The 16800-nt window shown below is 47.2% G+C and overlaps 1 protein-coding gene across 2 annotated transcripts in view; it reads left to right on the top strand.

Annotated features, from left to right (window-relative positions):
- Window positions 1–2025: 2025 nt before the first annotated feature.
- Window positions 2026–16800, top strand: part of PAMR1 (peptidase domain containing associated with muscle regeneration 1) — a 56240-nt gene continuing 41465 nt past the window's right edge. Inside the window, exons 1-3 of one of the 2 annotated variants that reach the window (XM_035552304.2) lie at window positions 2026–3347; window positions 14485–14661; window positions 15393–15521. In XM_035552304.2, coding sequence (XP_035408197.1) covers window positions 3275–3347; window positions 14485–14661; window positions 15393–15521 — 379 coding nt within the window. In that variant the 5' untranslated portion in view covers window positions 2026–3274. The remainder of the gene's footprint in view (window positions 3348–14484; window positions 14662–15392; window positions 15522–16800) is intronic. The other variant, XM_035552305.2, reaches the window with a different exon arrangement.

A 16800-nucleotide genomic window follows, 5' to 3' on the forward strand; every position in this document is an offset into this window, starting at 1 on the left:
CCGGTTACAGCCAGTTCCAGTCAGTTTCAGATGGTTCCAGTCAGTTCCAGATGGTTCCAGCCAGTTCCCCTCAGTTCCAGTCAGTTCCAGTCAGTTCTAGCCGGTTCCCCTCAGTTCCAGTCAGTTCCAGCTGGTTCCTCTCAGTTTCAGCTGGTTCCAGCCAGTTCCAGTCATTTCCAGCCAGTTCCAGCCAGTTCCAGTCAGTTCCAGCCGGTTTCAGTCAGTTCCAGCCGGTTCCAGTCAGTTCCAGCCGGTTACAGCCAGATCCAGTCAGTTCCAGCCGGTTCCAGCCGGTTCCCCTCAGTTCCAGTCAGTTCCAGCCAGTTCCAGTCAGTTCCAGCTGGTTCCCCTCAGTTCCAGCCAGTTCCAGCCAGTTCCAGTCAGTTCCAGATGGTTCCAGTCAGTTCCAGATGGTTCCAGCCAGTTCCCCTCAGTTCCAGTCAGTTCCAGTCAGTTCCAGCCAGTTCCAGCCGGTTCCAGTCAGTTCCAGTCAGTTCCAGCTGGTTCCTCTCAGTTCCAGTCAGTTCCAGCCAGTTCCAGTCATTTCCAGCCAGTTACAGCCAGATCCAGTCAGTTCCAGCTGGTTCCAGCCGGTTCCCCTCAGTTCCAGTCAGTTCCAGCCAGTTCCAGTCAGTTCCAGTCAGTTCCAGCCAGTTCCAGTCAGTTCCAGCTGGTTCCCCTCAGTTCCAGCCAGTTCCAGTCAGTTCCAGATGGTTCCAGTCAGTTCCAGATGGTTCCAGCCAGTTCCCCTCAGTTCCAGTCAGTTCCAGTCAGTTCCAGCCAGTTCCAGCCGGTTCCCCTCAGTTCCAGTGAGTTCCAGATGGTTCATCTCAGTTCCAGCTGGTTCCAGCCAGTTCCAGTCATTTCCAGTCAGTTCCAGGCAGTTCCAGTCAGTTCCAGGCAGTTCCAGTCAGTTCCAGCTGGTTCCCCTCAGTTCCAGCCAGTTCCAGCCGGTTACAGCCAGTTCCAGTCAGTTCCAGACGATTCCAGCTGGTTCTAGGCAGTTCCAGCCTGTTCCAGCCAGTTCAATTCTGTTCCAGCCGATTCCAGCTGGTTCCAGCCAGTTCCAGTCTGTTCCAACCAATTTGAACACCCCCAGGGAAAGTGATACCACCACCTCCCTGGGCAACCTGTCCCAATGCCTGACTGCTCTTTCTGAGAAGAAATGTCTCCTAATTTCCAACCTGAACCTCCCCTGGCAGAATTTGAGGCTTTTCCCTCTAGTCCTATCACTGGTTATCTGCGAGAAGAGGCCGACCCCCAGCTCCCCACACCTTCCTTTCAGGCAGTTGCAGAGAGCAATAAGGTCTGCCCTGAGCCTCCTCTTCTCCAGACTAAACAACCCCAGTTCCCTCAGCTGCTCCTCACAGGACTTGTGTTCCAGGCCCTTCACCAGCTTCGTAGCCCTTCTCTGGAGACGCTCCAGGGCTTTGGTGTCCTTCTTGTACTGAGGGGACCAAAGCTGAACACAGTACTCAAGGCGCGGCCTCACCAGAGCAGAGTACAGGGGTACGATCACCTCCCTGGTCCTGCTGGCTACACTATTCCTGATACAAACCACGATGCTGTTGGCCTTGTTGGCCACCTGGGCACACTCCATGGGAGAGGGGAGATTCCCCATCAGGCTGTGGAGCAGGTAGATATCCATACTGCAGCCTGTGGAGGTCCCCACGCCAAAGTAGGTGGCTGTGCCCTGAAGGAAATTTGCAGTTAGCATCAGTTCCACTGCCATGCAGTAAATCAAATGGCAGCTAAGTGCAAAATGAACTTTAAATACTATGTTCTGAGTAGTGCTGTGTGCCGTAATCGTCAAAATCTTGGCATCTGTCTCATGTCTTCTTACATCAGCAATCTCACTGGGTATGTTTGCATCCGTGTTAAGAGATTTAGAGAAAAAGATGGTCATGAACACATCGGTACTGTTTTATACGGAAGGTGCACAGATACTACAAAGACTGTTCACAGTTAAAAGTCTATAGGTTGTTAGACAAGGATAACCTAAGGAGATGTCTGGATAAAGGAATTCATCCCATGAAAGACCACCTGAAGGCGTAATGGATTTTCCACTGCAGTAAATTACTCAAGGTTTCCATTGGCTACTGCTTGCAAATTTTTGAGGTTGCTCAACATGCCTAAGAGCTTTACAAACAGCTGTAGGTATTTGTAAAAGCCTTTGAGATACTTGGGTTTCTACTCTGCAGAAAATGCCAATTTTTACCCTTCACATTTTGCAAATGAACTACATTTTGAAAGTTCACTACAGATATGAAATTGAGGAAATATGGTATAGAACCATGAAATATTTCCCTTGGATAGTATTGATACATTTTGCAAGAAGAATATTAGGAAAAATGAAGTATACGGCTATTAAATATGAGCTGAAGACAGGTAAAATCAGTAGCATGTACTAATAGAAAAGGCAAACCAAAACATGACGCAAAGATAAAATCAAAATGCAATGGTCTCCTTTGTTTGGATTGAACATTTCCTCAATATCAACATGTTCCGACAAAACATTTCAATTTTGCCAAAGTTGCATTTTCTGGCAGAAACGGAGTCCGTAAAAAGCTTCTGACTAGCTCAAGCGCGTGTATTCCAAGTGATTCCTTTTGTGTTTTGCGGTTTTCATCCACTGTGGAGGGAGCGAACACTTAGTGAGCCCCATTCATTCATCTGGCCTGCCATAAAAAAGCACGTCTATTTTAAGCGCGTTGTAAAATGGCACATGTCACTTAGCCGGGCTGTCCGGTCACAGGACGGTGGGCCAGGAATCCCTCTCCGCACCCACCCCACACCCAGCCCGGCGGCAAGGGCAGCACCCTGGGGACACATCAGCCCTGCACACCCAGAGGGAGCACGTACCAAGTGCCTCCTTCTGGAGACTTCTGTAACTTCAACTCACCACAGCAACAGGGATGACTCATGAATAGAAATTTGTATTTCTGTTTCTCCCCCCTTTACTATATCTTTCTTTCCGAGATGAAAATCGCTATCTCAGAGCTGAGCAGTGCGAGACAACAAACCCATCACAAAAGGGATCGCCTGCCAGAGTCCAGAAAGGGTTAAGGCAGCAGTTGGAGAGGTTTGGGGTGACGTCGTGCTTCTGGACGCCTGAGAAGTCTCTTGAAGGTAGTTCCCCTCTGGTGAGGATGGGAGCGAGCCGAGGTCTGAAATCCGAGATCCCTCGCAGCCTGGAGCTGGTGAGGTCCCAGTAAAAGCTGTTTGCCTGCTTTCCCTTGCTGAGCAGTCACACCGCTGCACCGGCCTGGCCAGTATGGAGCGAGCCCTCTGGACACACATAGGACTCACCCTCCTCCAGCTCCTGCTCATCTCCTGCTTGCCGAGAGGTACCGTAAGTCAGCGTCTGCGTTCCCGGCATGGCCAGATCAGTTCCATTCCTTCAGTGTGGTCAGAGGGGTTTGAACTCACGGGCTGTCATGGGCAGTGGAGAGATCTGCAGGGATGGTAATAATAGAAAGAAGGGGCTCTGCTTTATTTATTCCTTTCTCGCCGGCACAGAGCATGTGTGGGGGGAGGTCTGCCCAGGGATGATTTCCAGGCAAAGTTAATAGCCTTAAAGAGAAACAACTGGCTGGATTTGTTTGCCAATGGCCATCAAGAAAAGGGTATGCAATCACTTCACTTACTACTGCTTTATTTTCTCAACACTCAATGCTAAGGAAATGATGATAAAAAGAGGCATTTAAGTCTCCGAATTGTAAAGCGTAATTTGTTTAGTTTGGCAAGACAGAAACTTTCCTCTCCAGCCCCAACACCAAGAATGAAGGCAAGGGAGGAAAAAAGTGAAGGAAAAAAAGAAAACAAAAGCCACACATTGTTTCCGATCTGGGCTTTAGTTCTGCCAATATTATTCTTTCGAAGGGGAAGCCTCGTTAAAGCAGAATGATCTTTTTTATAGCCAAGCCTCGCTCCAGATTATGCTGAACCAGCATGTTCAGTTTCTTCTTGATAAGGTTAAGCGAAAGGCATTTACTGGTGAGTGCAGATTTGCTGTCGTTGTGGCCACGAACGTGGGCTGCTTACACCTGGAAGCAGCTGAAGCTGCAGATGGCTGTCAGCATCCCGCGGGCTGCCTCCTCAGGAGCCGCAGCCCTGAGCACTGGGAGGTGCAGTGCCCCCGAATCGCCCGACCTTCGAGCTGCTGGGTTGTGGCAACATTAACTGCCAGGTAAGCACCTCGGGGGGACGCATCAGACCAGGGGATGTGCCAGGTATGCAGGCAACCCGATCGTGATGGCTATAAATAATCAGTGTCAAGGACAGGGCTACAGAGCCCACCTCTCTGGGGGCTGAGGCAGAGGGTCTGCCTCTGTGGTGTCCTTCCCCGCTGGTCCTGGGGGCCCAGGGTGCAGGCGACAGGGAGACTGACCTCCTGTCAAAGACTTCCCTGAGGGGCACCAGCACAAAGCATGGTCCCACTGTCCCACGTGCACCCACTTTTTGTCCCCGCGGCAGCCTGTCCCTCTGCCATGTGCCAGAGCACTCCCAGGCATGGGCAGTGGCTGGCCAGTGGCAGGGTGCTGTGGAGGGGCTTATTGCCCACCCGTTCTCCCCAGCACCAGCTCCTCATGCACCGGGGGCAGTAACTGAAGGGCCTGGGGGTCCCACATTGAGGACAGCCACCCCTCTGCCCTGTCCGTCCTCGCTGTGCCTCTGTGCCCTGTCTCCAGAGGAGTCACTGGCGTCGGTGCTCGCCCTGCACACAGCGGTGGGAGGGGTGCTTAGAGCCAGGGGAAGGATTCAAAAGTGCGGTGGCCTGAGCATGTCAGGGCAGGTTGGAAAATAGCATTTTGCCTCCTCCCCACAGATGTATCCAATTTTTATCCCTATTTATCACACCCAGTTGCACAGGGCCTGCCTCTGGAGTTGGGGGCAGGAGTCAGGGGAGGTCTGGGAGTTGATTTTTGGAATAAACTTGAAGTGCAAGTGACTCATATTTCCTTAAAAATATATGTGTGTTTATGTGTGCTCCTGCCTATCTCAACCCTCCCCAATCTCTCCTCCCCTCCCCCTTTGTCCTCTGTCTAGAGAAGTGGAGCCCAGATGCACTCAGATGCATCCAGATGCATTCAATCTTAGCAAATGGGTTACTTCAGTTCACACGTTTAGGTTCCTAGCATGGACAAAGGGGGAGAGATTCGCTTTTTGTTTTGGAGGAAAGCTGGGGTTACTCATGCTCAACCCCGAGGCTACCTCAAGGGGCTCCCAGGAGTCCCGTTAAGCCCTCGAGTGCCCCGTGGTTTGGCTTGTTGCCCTCCCCACCGCAGGGGCATAGGGCCGGCAGCTCAGGGGCACCCTGCGGTCCTTGGCTAGGGCTGAACTACAGCCCCAGGGCAGCTGCGTACAGCTTGAGGTGGAGGCTCAGGGATTTTGCTGCTGTCTGTGTAGGCTGTTTCTATCCAGGCAACATTAACTGCCAACCTGGTCCAGATCTGACACCGCTACAGCAAGCAAACACTCAAGACAGGGCCGGCACCACTTCTCCATGTTTAACACAGGCATGTCCCTATGTTATGTGCTCATAGATTTAAATATTACAGCTGTTTCTTTTCTACAGATTCCCAAATATTCTCCCATATCACAGCAGTCTGGCTTTGTTCCCCAGCCTCGTTAATGAAGGCTGGGCTTTCCAACCTCATGCATGCTGCCACTATCTCAAAAGTGCCGCGTTCATACCCACTCCTGTTCCTTGTCTTGCAGCACAGGAAAAACAAAATCTCTTCCCAATCACACTAGTGTAATTTTCCTGGCCAGAATAAGCTTCTCTATCCCAGAAACAAATCAAGGCCTGCTGGGTAATGTAGCAAACTCAGTTTCAGCCTTATCCTGGCTGTTTTACAGCCCTGTCACAGCCCTTCTTGGATGAACATGCGATGCCACGGTGCCAATAATGAGATCAAAAATGCCGTTTCATAATTACAGAGGAGAAAGTGAAGGACGGGGAGGTTTAGGGCAGACTTCTGCAGGTTGCTTTAGATGCTAAAAACATCCCAGCTCATGGCATAGATGATGGCCTGTAATTTAAATCCAGCCATGACAAAAAGATACAGAAAGAGGAAGCTGTGGTGTTTTGAGGGCAGGGGGAAGACGCGTGCTGAGGAGTGCGAGGTTTAAACTGGAACAGCATCTGAGATGCGGTGGAGGCGTGTACGCCTGCTGCAGCGCTCCGGGCCTGTGGGCCAACTGGCCTGTCCCCAGAGGGAAGGCAGGGATTATAAGGGCTTTGTACAAGTAAAAGGGGAAAGGAGCAGAGCTGCTACTTGGAGTGTATGGAGTAGAGCTCTATTTTGTGTGTTACAGCTCACTATCTGCAAGAAAGGGCTGCTGAAATGTAGGAAGAAGCGAAGCGGGACGTTTCTAATAAGAACGAGCACCCTGCCTGAGGCCTACCTGCCGGGCTTCTCCTCAGCAGGAGTAGGGCAGGCGAGGAGGGGCTGCAGGGCGGGCAGGTTTTCTGGAAGGAAAATGGGTAGAACATGAACAACTGGTGGGCATCGCAACTGAGGTGATGTTGGCTGAGGGGTACTGGGACCATCAGGGTTTTGTAGTGTAGATGACTGAATGGACACTCCTATTTTCACTTAATGCTCTTTATTCATTAACCCACTGCTATAGCTTTTAGATGGGCAACTCCTATATACCACAAAGAGGAAGCACAGTTTTTACTTGGCTTTCCTTTCAGTTACACTGCACTGAGATACTTGATTTTTATTATAGACAAAGCAAAACAAGGCAGTGTGGAGTGAGGTACAAGCTTTGGAAGTCATATGGGAACTCCTGTTAAGGACCTGATGGAGACCTCAAAAATGACTTTTTATTGAAGTAACAATTCTTCTCTCGTTGTAGCAGAGGTGTTGTGAGTTTATGATTTGTTTATCACAGCCCAGTCAAGAGTGGAAGCTTGCAAGTGTAAAAAAGGCACTACTGTAGGAGCATGCTGAAGCAAACCTATGTCCTATTAGGATCAACAGAAATATTTATTTCTGAATTTTATAGCTACATGTTTAGTAAGTGGACCAAGTCATCGTAGTATAGTAGACCTCACCATGTGTTCACATGCTAGCTTTTATTTATTTATTTATTTTTATTTTTATTTTTATTCATTTATTATTTTAGTGAGAAAATCTTTCATTTTTTCCCCTCACATTCATGGCTGTGTAAAAGCACACACTAATAGTTAGGAAAGGATGCAAACTGGCTCACTGGGAGAAGCAGTCCGATTTTTCAACAATGGTCTGCAATCCATAAATGAAGCACACTGAGTAAAACTAAAACAGGGAAGTATTTTAGCTCCTCTTTTAATTAGCCCAGCTGCTAAAAAGAATAATAGGCACATAATTTCCAAAGGGAAGCAAGCTTCTTTGGAGATAGCATTATTCCCTTTTGTCTTCTTAACCTATTAGGAAAACAGGCATCATTTGCACAACGGATTATCTGAGGGATAAAAAGGTTAGGAATAAAGACCTGCACTTTCCATCGTAATTAAGGGTTTGGGGTTAAACTGTTCTCCAAGTGCACCAGTTAAAACTTCTTAAGGGAACAACTCTTCCCTCCTGAGGTCTGTTCCTCTTGGCCTTACTAAGTGGATCCAACATGTTTCTCATTTCCAGTTGAGAAATTCTAGATCTTCTGTGTGCTCAGAGCTCTTCGTGTTGTTAATATCCATACACATAACACCTATGGGATAGGGACCAGCTTGCACTGTGGTGCAATGTGAGTAGACTTGAATAAGGAGCAGGATAAAACAATCATGAAAATGAGACAGACATGAAGAGAAAGAAAATGTGTTAGCTTTTACTAGATTTCACCTCTGTCAGATTTATTCTTTCTTTAAATGAGAAACCTTCATTTCAGAATTATTACATGGCTGAACATTTCCTAATAAGAGCCTTAAGAAATTGCTCCTTCAAACTCAGATGCTCGCTTCTTCTGCAGAGGCAGTAATTGTTATTGAGCATCATGCTGAAAAAAAAAAAAGGCAATCAAATAAAAGGGGACATACTCTCATTTGTGGAACATGAGCTGTTTGAATAAACACTTTGAAACAGTCATCTTCTATGGACTCTAATTTTAGAGATGTATATGTTTGTATCTGCTCTTATTTACAATGCACTTTTAATTTGTATGGCACTTTTCAAAGCAATTTGAAATTTTTTTTTTGAGTGTAAGTATTGTTACACCAATGCGCTGATGGATGAACTGTGGCATGGGAGGAAAACTCATCTTTCCTATGTAACACAATCGATACGTAGGACAGGAAGTTCCATCAGTTCAGATCAAGGTATGGATGTCCTTATAAAACACTTTCTTCCATGTTCTGATAAATACATATATACAACAAGGTCTTGAGGCTCTCTCTCTCTTGTAGGACTGTGGTGAATATTTAGGCTTTTTTCCTTTTTATTTTTTTTTTCAGGGAGAAATGGAGACTGCAAACTGGCTTTCTGTTGGATCAGTACTCTGATCCCTCTATGTAGCAGCTAATGCCAGCACAAAGATAGGGAGTGGGAATGGGAAGTCAGGGACATAACGGAGGAAGATGTCCCATTGCAGCAGCAGCATGGATTTATATCAGCTTAAAATGACTACAGCCTAAACAAGCCATTCTTCCAAAGAAGCAGAAGACATATAAGTTAATTGCTGTAATTAGGCTTGCTTTAATTCACCTTAGATCCTAGCCATATAATTTTCCTAGCTCCAAGCCCTTTGGAACAGAAATCCCCTTTCTATTTAGTAAGGTATCTATGACAGGAAAATTCACCATGACAAGAAAAGTGTGCTAAAATTGAAGTTTTAGAGCGATGAACTGTCTGACCCACCCTTGAGGCAGCAATGTGCCTGTGAATCTGCGAATCACCGAAGTTTTAAGCCTGACCTAGTAAGATAAACCAAATTTGAAGCTGGTTTACTTGAAAATCCCAAGCTGCAAACTGCAGTTGGTTAGAAGTTCACTAATATGTGGATCACAACTTAATTGTTTCCACGCCCTCAAACCCATTAATGTAGACTCCCTAAAGATGAAAGCGAGTAACTCACCCCACTGTCCACCACCATCTTACATTTCATCTGCATCCCCATCCCACAAGAATCACTTTTCTTCTTTCCTTATTTTCTTATTACGACTGAAGAACCTTCTACTATTATTCTAATTTCCTTCGCAAGGTCAAATTCAGCTTGGCTTTTGGCAGTCCTCCCTTTATCCCTGAGCTCTAAGACATAGCTTTCTTTGATGATCAGACTTTTTCCATCCCTCATAGGTCTCCGCTTTTCCCTCAAATGAGAGATTTGGCTGGGCTCATTGCATATCCCATAGGACTCATCACTATCCTTTCCAGCAGGCCTTGAACTGAATAGAACTAGTGCTTTAAGATGGCCTTATCCTTACAGCTATTTTTTCTTACTTGGGTATCCTCTTTGAACTCACTGGCATAAGAATAAGTAACATATCTCCAGTCTTCAGGGTGAGTGTTAATGGAGCCTTCGCTTATCTTCCAAGGAGACTTCTGCCCTTTCCGAATGGCATGGTAAAAACTGCCCTTTTGGAAGGTTGCATTTCTATTCAATTTCAAACAATATTTCTGTCAAACCTCCATCACCATCTTTCCCAAGTACTAATAAAATATTTTATCGTGGGGGTTTCATCACCTCACTTTCTGAGGTCCTGCAGTTTGGAAAAGGATAGTATTTGAGGTTTGGCCAGGACAGAGATGGCTGAGTCACACGTGTGCCCTGACCATGAGGACAGGAATAACAGACCCATCTGTGTGAGGGAGATGACAACTTTACTGTCAACTGTTCAAGCTCCTCTTCTGCACACCAGGCTGCCTAGCCTAGGCACATCTTGGCTGAGGACATTAGCACCTCTTGAAAAGGTGAAGCAGAAATAAGAAGCAAATAAGAGAACTCTGGGCCAGAGCAAGTGAGGGAAGTGGATGCACCAGGCAAGTTAAATCACAGCTGAATTTTTTGCAACTTTGTGAATGGAGTGCGTGACAGTAGAAACTTGGTAGTCCAGCGGATTAAAACTGTATTTCCCCTTAAAGCTACTAGAGCACCAGGAGTAACCTTCTTCCACTCCCTCCCTGGCTCCTGTGGGTATACAGTACAGAGGCAGGCAGATAAGCACCACTTGTACAAAGGCAAACACAGAGCTGAATCAAAATCAAGAGCAAAGGCTGAACACTTTGCCTTTGCAGTCTTGAGAATCTGTGGAGAAAGCAAGGCCCTGTCTGCATAGGGATGTCAGTAAGCATTAGAGCATCCAGCAGATCAGCTGTGCACTTCATTCTGCGCTGGCTCCTCTGTGGCTGCTCTTCATCTGCTTTCAGCAGCTCAGCTCCCAGTGCAGGCTCAGCCACGACAAGAGCAGGAGTCGGCTCCCCTGAGACACTCCTGCGGCACCTTCTCCTCACTGTGGCTCATCATCTGCACGCAGGTTTTCATGGAGGAAGCTCAGGGCCTGCCTGTTAGTGGGGACGGCTCCTCAGGGAGAGGAGTCTTTGGCTTCTCCAAATACCCAGCTTAATATTTGAGAGCAGGGGAGGTGGCGGTGTGACTGTGATGAATCGCCTTTGCTGGAACAGCCCCTGGGCTGATGCTGACAACAGGAAGGCCATTTAGAGCCCACAGAAATGTGGGTGCTGCTGGGGAACATCCCCTCCCACTGCTGTCTTGCAGAATCAGTCACTGAAAGCTGCGGGATATGAAACGTGCCCCTGTGCTGCGGGGGCGAGGCAGTCTCACTAGGTGCAGATGTCAGCAAAAAGAATGAACGTGTACCCATCCAAACCTGGAAACATATGAGAACTACCAGCTAGGTTGCATGTTACTGCTGTGCTTGTCTTTGCACTTTTCCCCCAGGCTGGACTCGAAGAAACAGGAGAAACGTGGCACCGTGTCCTGCCAGGCTGCCGGGCCCAGCGGGCATTCCCCCAGCACCTTCCCCCAGCTGTTTGCCTGCCTCCCCCACACGACTACTTCTTGCTCAGTCTCCGTGGTCTTGAGCTGCTTCCACACGTGCTGTCTATTCCTGGATTTAATGGGCTTTTCTTCCATCATTAAAATCCCGTAAATTAATGCGCTGTTTATTTGCCTGTTCTGAGACTTGTTTGTTGATTTTAGCTAAATATTTTGCAGGGCTTGTCAAGCAGCTTCTTCCTGCTTCTTCCAAAATCAGGTCAAACCACTTTCTGGACTATGTTTGACACTGGGAGACACAGCCACTGCCTCCACACCAGCCTGCCTGCTCTGGAGGATTATCAGTTAGGCCCACAATGTACCCTGTGATTATCGCAGCCGCAGCTGGCCAAGGCCTGGTTTCCAGCATTTCACTCAGGAAATCTCCCCCTGATCCTCTCTGCCTCAGTCTCTTCTCTTTTGGGGTAATAATGGCCAAGTGTGGCTGCAGGGAGCTACCAGTGGGGACATGGTTACTGTTCCCCACGTGCAGAGGGGGATAGTTCTTCCTCCCAGGCTGAGCCAGGCTGAGCTCAGCAACCCAACCAAATGTTTGTTGCATGCGGACTGCTCTGTGCATCTCCCTCTTGCATTTCTGAGGGAAAGTGTTCCTTTGCCTTCTGCTCAGCAGTCAGGAGATATATGTGCAACACAAAAGAGATGCTACCGTTGTTAAAAGGGTACATTGAGTCTTTGCACAAATTTCCTTAAAAAATAGCTTCTACAAAGCTTCAGAATAATAGACTTCATGATTTATTTGAAGAAAATCCTAGACATGATCAGTTAAAACAAAAAAATAAAATTCTCAGACCCACAAATTTCCCTGTCAAAGAAAATATGCTGCCCAAACTGCAGGACCTGCGAACCTGGAAGGGAATTCAATGGACAGTAAATCAAAAGACAGTCTATTTCCATTGTCTCACTTGAAACAAGGGCAAGAAGTAAGCAAACAGCATTTCTACGTGACAGTGAATTTATTTTTACAGTTCTTTAAGGGCCAAGATCTGCTTCTCCCATCTTAACACTAAGCATTACCTTAAGCTCAATTTATGCTACCAATAGGCCCACTGAATCCAACAAGAGTGACATAGGCTTTTTGGCCCTGTTGCATACACAAGCTCTACATAGAAAATTAAATATGTTTATGAACACACACACACTCTACACATACAAATACGTGTGTAATATTGCTATAAAATCATAGAATAATTTAGGCTGAAAGGGGGCTCTGGCAGTCGCCTGGTCCAGCCCCTCTCTCAGGGAAGTGCTAACTCGGAAGCCACTTTGTGCTGCCTGCAGCCTTACCTAGCCAGGCTTGGCATTTCTGCATGGACGGAGACACGCCTTGGTCAGCCTTCACAGTTCTCTCTGCCTGTGAACATTTGGATCGTTTTACAGATAGCAACAGATAGCTACAACCCAAATGGATAGAGCCATTTCATTAATGAGCATTGGCAATCTTGAGAGAATTTAGATTTCTAGCTTGAGCTGGAAGACCGAAGAATTTGAAGGAGGCTTTGCAAAAGCTCCTGAGTGTTGGGTAGTTATTTATTGCTCAGACTTTGGGGATTCTTCCTTCAACAGGGAGCAAGACACCCACCCCTATACACCACAGAAACAGCTATTTCCAGTCATGTATGATGAGATGGATCAAGCTGAGTGTCAGTACTAATAAGATAATTAGACACGTGCAATCAATTTGCTCTGGAATCTGAATCAGATACAGATCATAGATAAATGGCTTCATTAGAAGAGAATAATAGCTATAGGTTAAGAAGTCCCAACTTGGTCAAGTTGATTGACTGCTGTTCTGGGAATTAGGAGGCACGGGTTTAATTCCTGGCTCTGCTATTGTTTTTCTCTGGGACCTTGAGCAAAGTCACTTCACCTCTCTTGTGCTTCAGTTTCCCATCTGGAAAAAGCACTTTGTAAAGCATGTCAAGATCTACAGGCACAAGGCTATATAACTGCTAAACACTAAGGTCATTTTGATGCAAGAATTTATTATTGGAATAAAAAATTACAGAATTTTATTGAAAGACAGATGTGGCTCTTTTCTTCTTTTTGGAATGGTTGTGGTTGGGAGGGAGTAGAAGGGTTTTAGCGCAAACAGCAGCCTGGTTTCCAAACTCCGAACTGCAGTAGACTGGGAAAGGTTCAGCTGCGAGGAGCACAAAGGGCTAAATTTCATTTCCCAGCCAAAGGGAAAAAAATGAAGAAACAGTTGGTAGTCCCTTTTTGATGGAGCAAATAAATATCATTAGGGAAAAAGATAAGCTTCCAGGAACCGGGCTTCACGAGCCCGTGGAGAATCAAGTGAGACGGAGCAGCAAGGTTCAGTGGCAGGGAGCTCTGTCTGGCAGATGCGGTAATTCGGTTATGAGGCACAACGACAGCAAAAGCAGCGGTGTGAGAAGGGAGCCAGGTACGGGCACAGGCGGGAGCGCTGCGCCTTAGAGATGTACGGCTGGTTGCGATGGCAATGCAGCTCTGTCACTCAGAGTTTAAAACAAAAGAAAAAAGGATGTTACCTAACCACAATAAGAAAAGAAAAAAGGGGAGGGGAGAGGGAAGTAGAAAGAGAGTCTCATTATGTTTCCTTCATGTCTCATCTTTCCAGGCTGCTCTCACACTTCTTACCATCAAGCTCCATGAAAGCAGCCATCAGGTCTGTCAGCTGGCTGAGACATGCTGACAGCAGTGTGCACTCATTAGACTTCAATTTGTAGACTTTAGACAGCATGCTGGCGATGGAAGGTGGGGTCTGCATTTACTGCAGCAGTCTGGAGTCACAACCTGAGGTATCACAGTGCCCTTTCCTAAAAGGGCACTTCTAGCATAGCTTAAATACCAATGTATAAGGTTATGCTAGATAACAAAAAGACATTAATAATGTTATCATATTAGAAATGCCAGACAAAACAAACCTTTAAAAATAATGAAAAATCTTGTTTCCTTTGGCAACAAAACTGAGTATAACACTATGTATTTCTGAGTGAAAATAGGGAGTGAAATTGGCTAAAATCCAGCCGTGAAATTGGCCTTTCCTGTTGGACACCCTCATCTTTGACAGCAGCAAATTCACAAGCTGAACAAAACATGCTAGCGTAGTTTAAATAATGTACGCTGTATACGAGGCTGTAAGTCAGACTGAGATCTGAAGAAGAGTTTCTCACATGACCTCATCCCCTGTATTTTTTTTTATAATTATTTTTCTCAGTGCTGATGTGGAAGGCCTTGCAGAGAAAAGAATTAAGTGAACATATTCTTACCTCCGCCGTGTTTGCCTCCTCTGGCTGTCCCTGCAAAACTGCCCGTGTGTCCCTTAGACACCCAAGCTGGTATTTGGGATGTGGGTTACCACGTAGTTTGCAATTTTCTACACTGAAGACCTGGGGCAACCTCATGCCATGCATGATCTGACAAATCGCTGAATAATAGATTCTGTCAATCCTTTGCAGAGAGTGGATTATTTCTGTTGTCCCCCCCTTCCCTCCCTGCTTGCAGAGTACACGGTGATCAATGAGAACTGCCCTGGGGCGGAGTGGAACATCATGTGCCGGGAGTGCTGTGAGTATGACCAAATCGAATGCGTCTGTCCAGGACGGAAAGAAAAAGTGGGCTACACCATTCCCTGCTGCAGGAATGAGGAGAACGAGTGTGACTCCTGCTTAATCCACCCAGGTACGTGTACCGCCACGCTGCGCTTACACCAGACCTGCGGCCAGCATGTAAGGGCAGCTGTTGAGCAGGAGAGCAGCGAGGGCATGCACATCCCTGAGGGCCTGGGATGGCACTGGGCCTCCTCAGGAACCCCCCTGTCGCTCTGGTGGCAGCAGCAGTGCACATGGCAATGTAGCATTGCCGCCCAAAAAAACCTCTTCTACCAGAAAAGCTGTCCTCAGGGCTTCTCAGGCAGGTTTGGCAGCTGCCAAAGGGTGATGATGCAGCTGGCTGCCCACCAGGAGTGTTTCATAGGTGCTCAGGGATGATTTGCATCTCCAAGGCGAGAAGGGAGAGATGATGGGGAAGTCTGACTAGCAAGGAGGAGAGGGCAGGGTGACAGGTGAGAGCAGGAGGAGACAGGACCAGGTCAGAAAACGTCAGAATCACTTGGGCTGAGCCCAACCTGCACCAGCATAACATGCTTAGACTGCTGAGAGAGGCATTTACAGCTGAAGCAATGAGATTTAGAGGTTTGGCCAGCGTAACAGAGCGTCTGGCTCCAGATCTCAGAGTCTGAGCTGCCTAGGGCCTGGAGTTGGAGGCTGGGTATGGTTCACAGCGGGGAAGCTGTCAGCGCCACAGCAGTCAATAATGTTGTTGGCATTTATTGTGAAAAACAGAGTGGCTGCTCCTCTTTCCTCAGGACAATCCACCTTGGCTTTCTTCTAACACGGTGGTTCTCCTTTCAGGCTGCACCATTTTTGAGAACTGCAAGTCCTGCCGTAACGGCTCCTGGGGAGGGACACTCGACGACTTTTACATCAAGGGGATCTACTGCGCGGAGTGCAGAGCTGGCTGGTACGGAGGGGACTGCATGAGTAAGTGTCCTACATGGGCAGAGAGGCACGTCAGGGACAGGGAGTGATGGGATGGAGCCAGAGCCATGCTGTGCCTTTCCAGCTGTTCCTGTACCATGACCCTCGCAAAGGGCACAGGCAGGAGAGGACAAACACAACCAGGCACTGAGCAGATGTATAGTGGGGAAAAGTTCTCTCCCAGGGCTCATCTGCTAGGGATTGGCGCAGGCCCCAAGTCATGGGAGTTTACAACCCTACTAAACCCTTTTGTTTTGTTTTGTTTTGTTTTATTTTAAAACTTTAACTACTGTGACTATGGAAATCTTGTGTTCTCTGCATTTCTCGGACATATTTCAGCATAACTAATTCTCCAGAGGACTTCAGCAAAGCATAAACATTTACGAGGGCAGCAGCTATGTTACAGAACTTCTCCTCTGTCCTCTTTCAACCCCCAGGCTACAGAACCAGCCCCAAGGAAGTCCCAGTGCTCCCTCCCTCCTTCTCACAGCTCTAACACACTCAGAGGAAACGCTGGATAACACACGCTCTTTCAGGCCCTGCTAGTGCTGTCTGAAGGTTTTGATTCAAAAGCCCTGCCTTCTTGGATTTTGCTAAGTTGTTGGTCCCAGTGCTATCTTTTAATAATGAATTCCATAAGCTAATTGGAGACCATTTAAGGCATGTATTTCCTTTACCAATTTCCCACGGGTGAAACTACAGCCTTTCACCAACCCTCCCTCAGCTTTTATTGACTGCCTCTTTGTTCATGTTTCACTGAAAGGGATGAAAGCAGTGTCTGCTTTCCTACTCTGTTCTGTCCATTATTCTACACACCTTAGGCTTATCTCCTCTTAGTCACAGATGTTAGAGCAACAAGTTAATCTGTCTTCCTATCAAACACAGCCCATGACAATTAAGGAGGTGAAAGCAAACAAAATAAAGTAACTGCTTTAAAAGCAGAATGTAGGGAACCCATTGTTTCTGCAGCAGGGTTAACTCAGCCTTGGTTCTTCAGAAGTTGATAAATTGAGTCCCCTGCAATTTACAGTCTGATTTCTGATAGCACGTTTAAGGCCCTTTTGCTCTGGGTCGATTCTAAAGCTCCCTTGGCACTTAAAAGCAGAGCCAAGAAACGATCATTAGCTCATCTAATCCTTCCCCCTCTGCCTGAGTAGATCGGTTGCCTATGGTGTATTTCAGCCTGCTCAGCCTGCTTGTGTTTTAAAGCAAACACAACCTCACGCTGCAGCCCGTTAGGAGGCTTCAGCAATACTGAAATTTCACAGAGCTTTGTCTGTTA

Source organism: Cygnus atratus, chromosome 5 (genome assembly GCF_013377495.2).
Source record: "Cygnus atratus isolate AKBS03 ecotype Queensland, Australia chromosome 5, CAtr_DNAZoo_HiC_assembly, whole genome shotgun sequence".
In the NCBI taxonomy this organism is placed as follows: domain Eukaryota; kingdom Metazoa; phylum Chordata; class Aves; order Anseriformes; family Anatidae; genus Cygnus; species Cygnus atratus.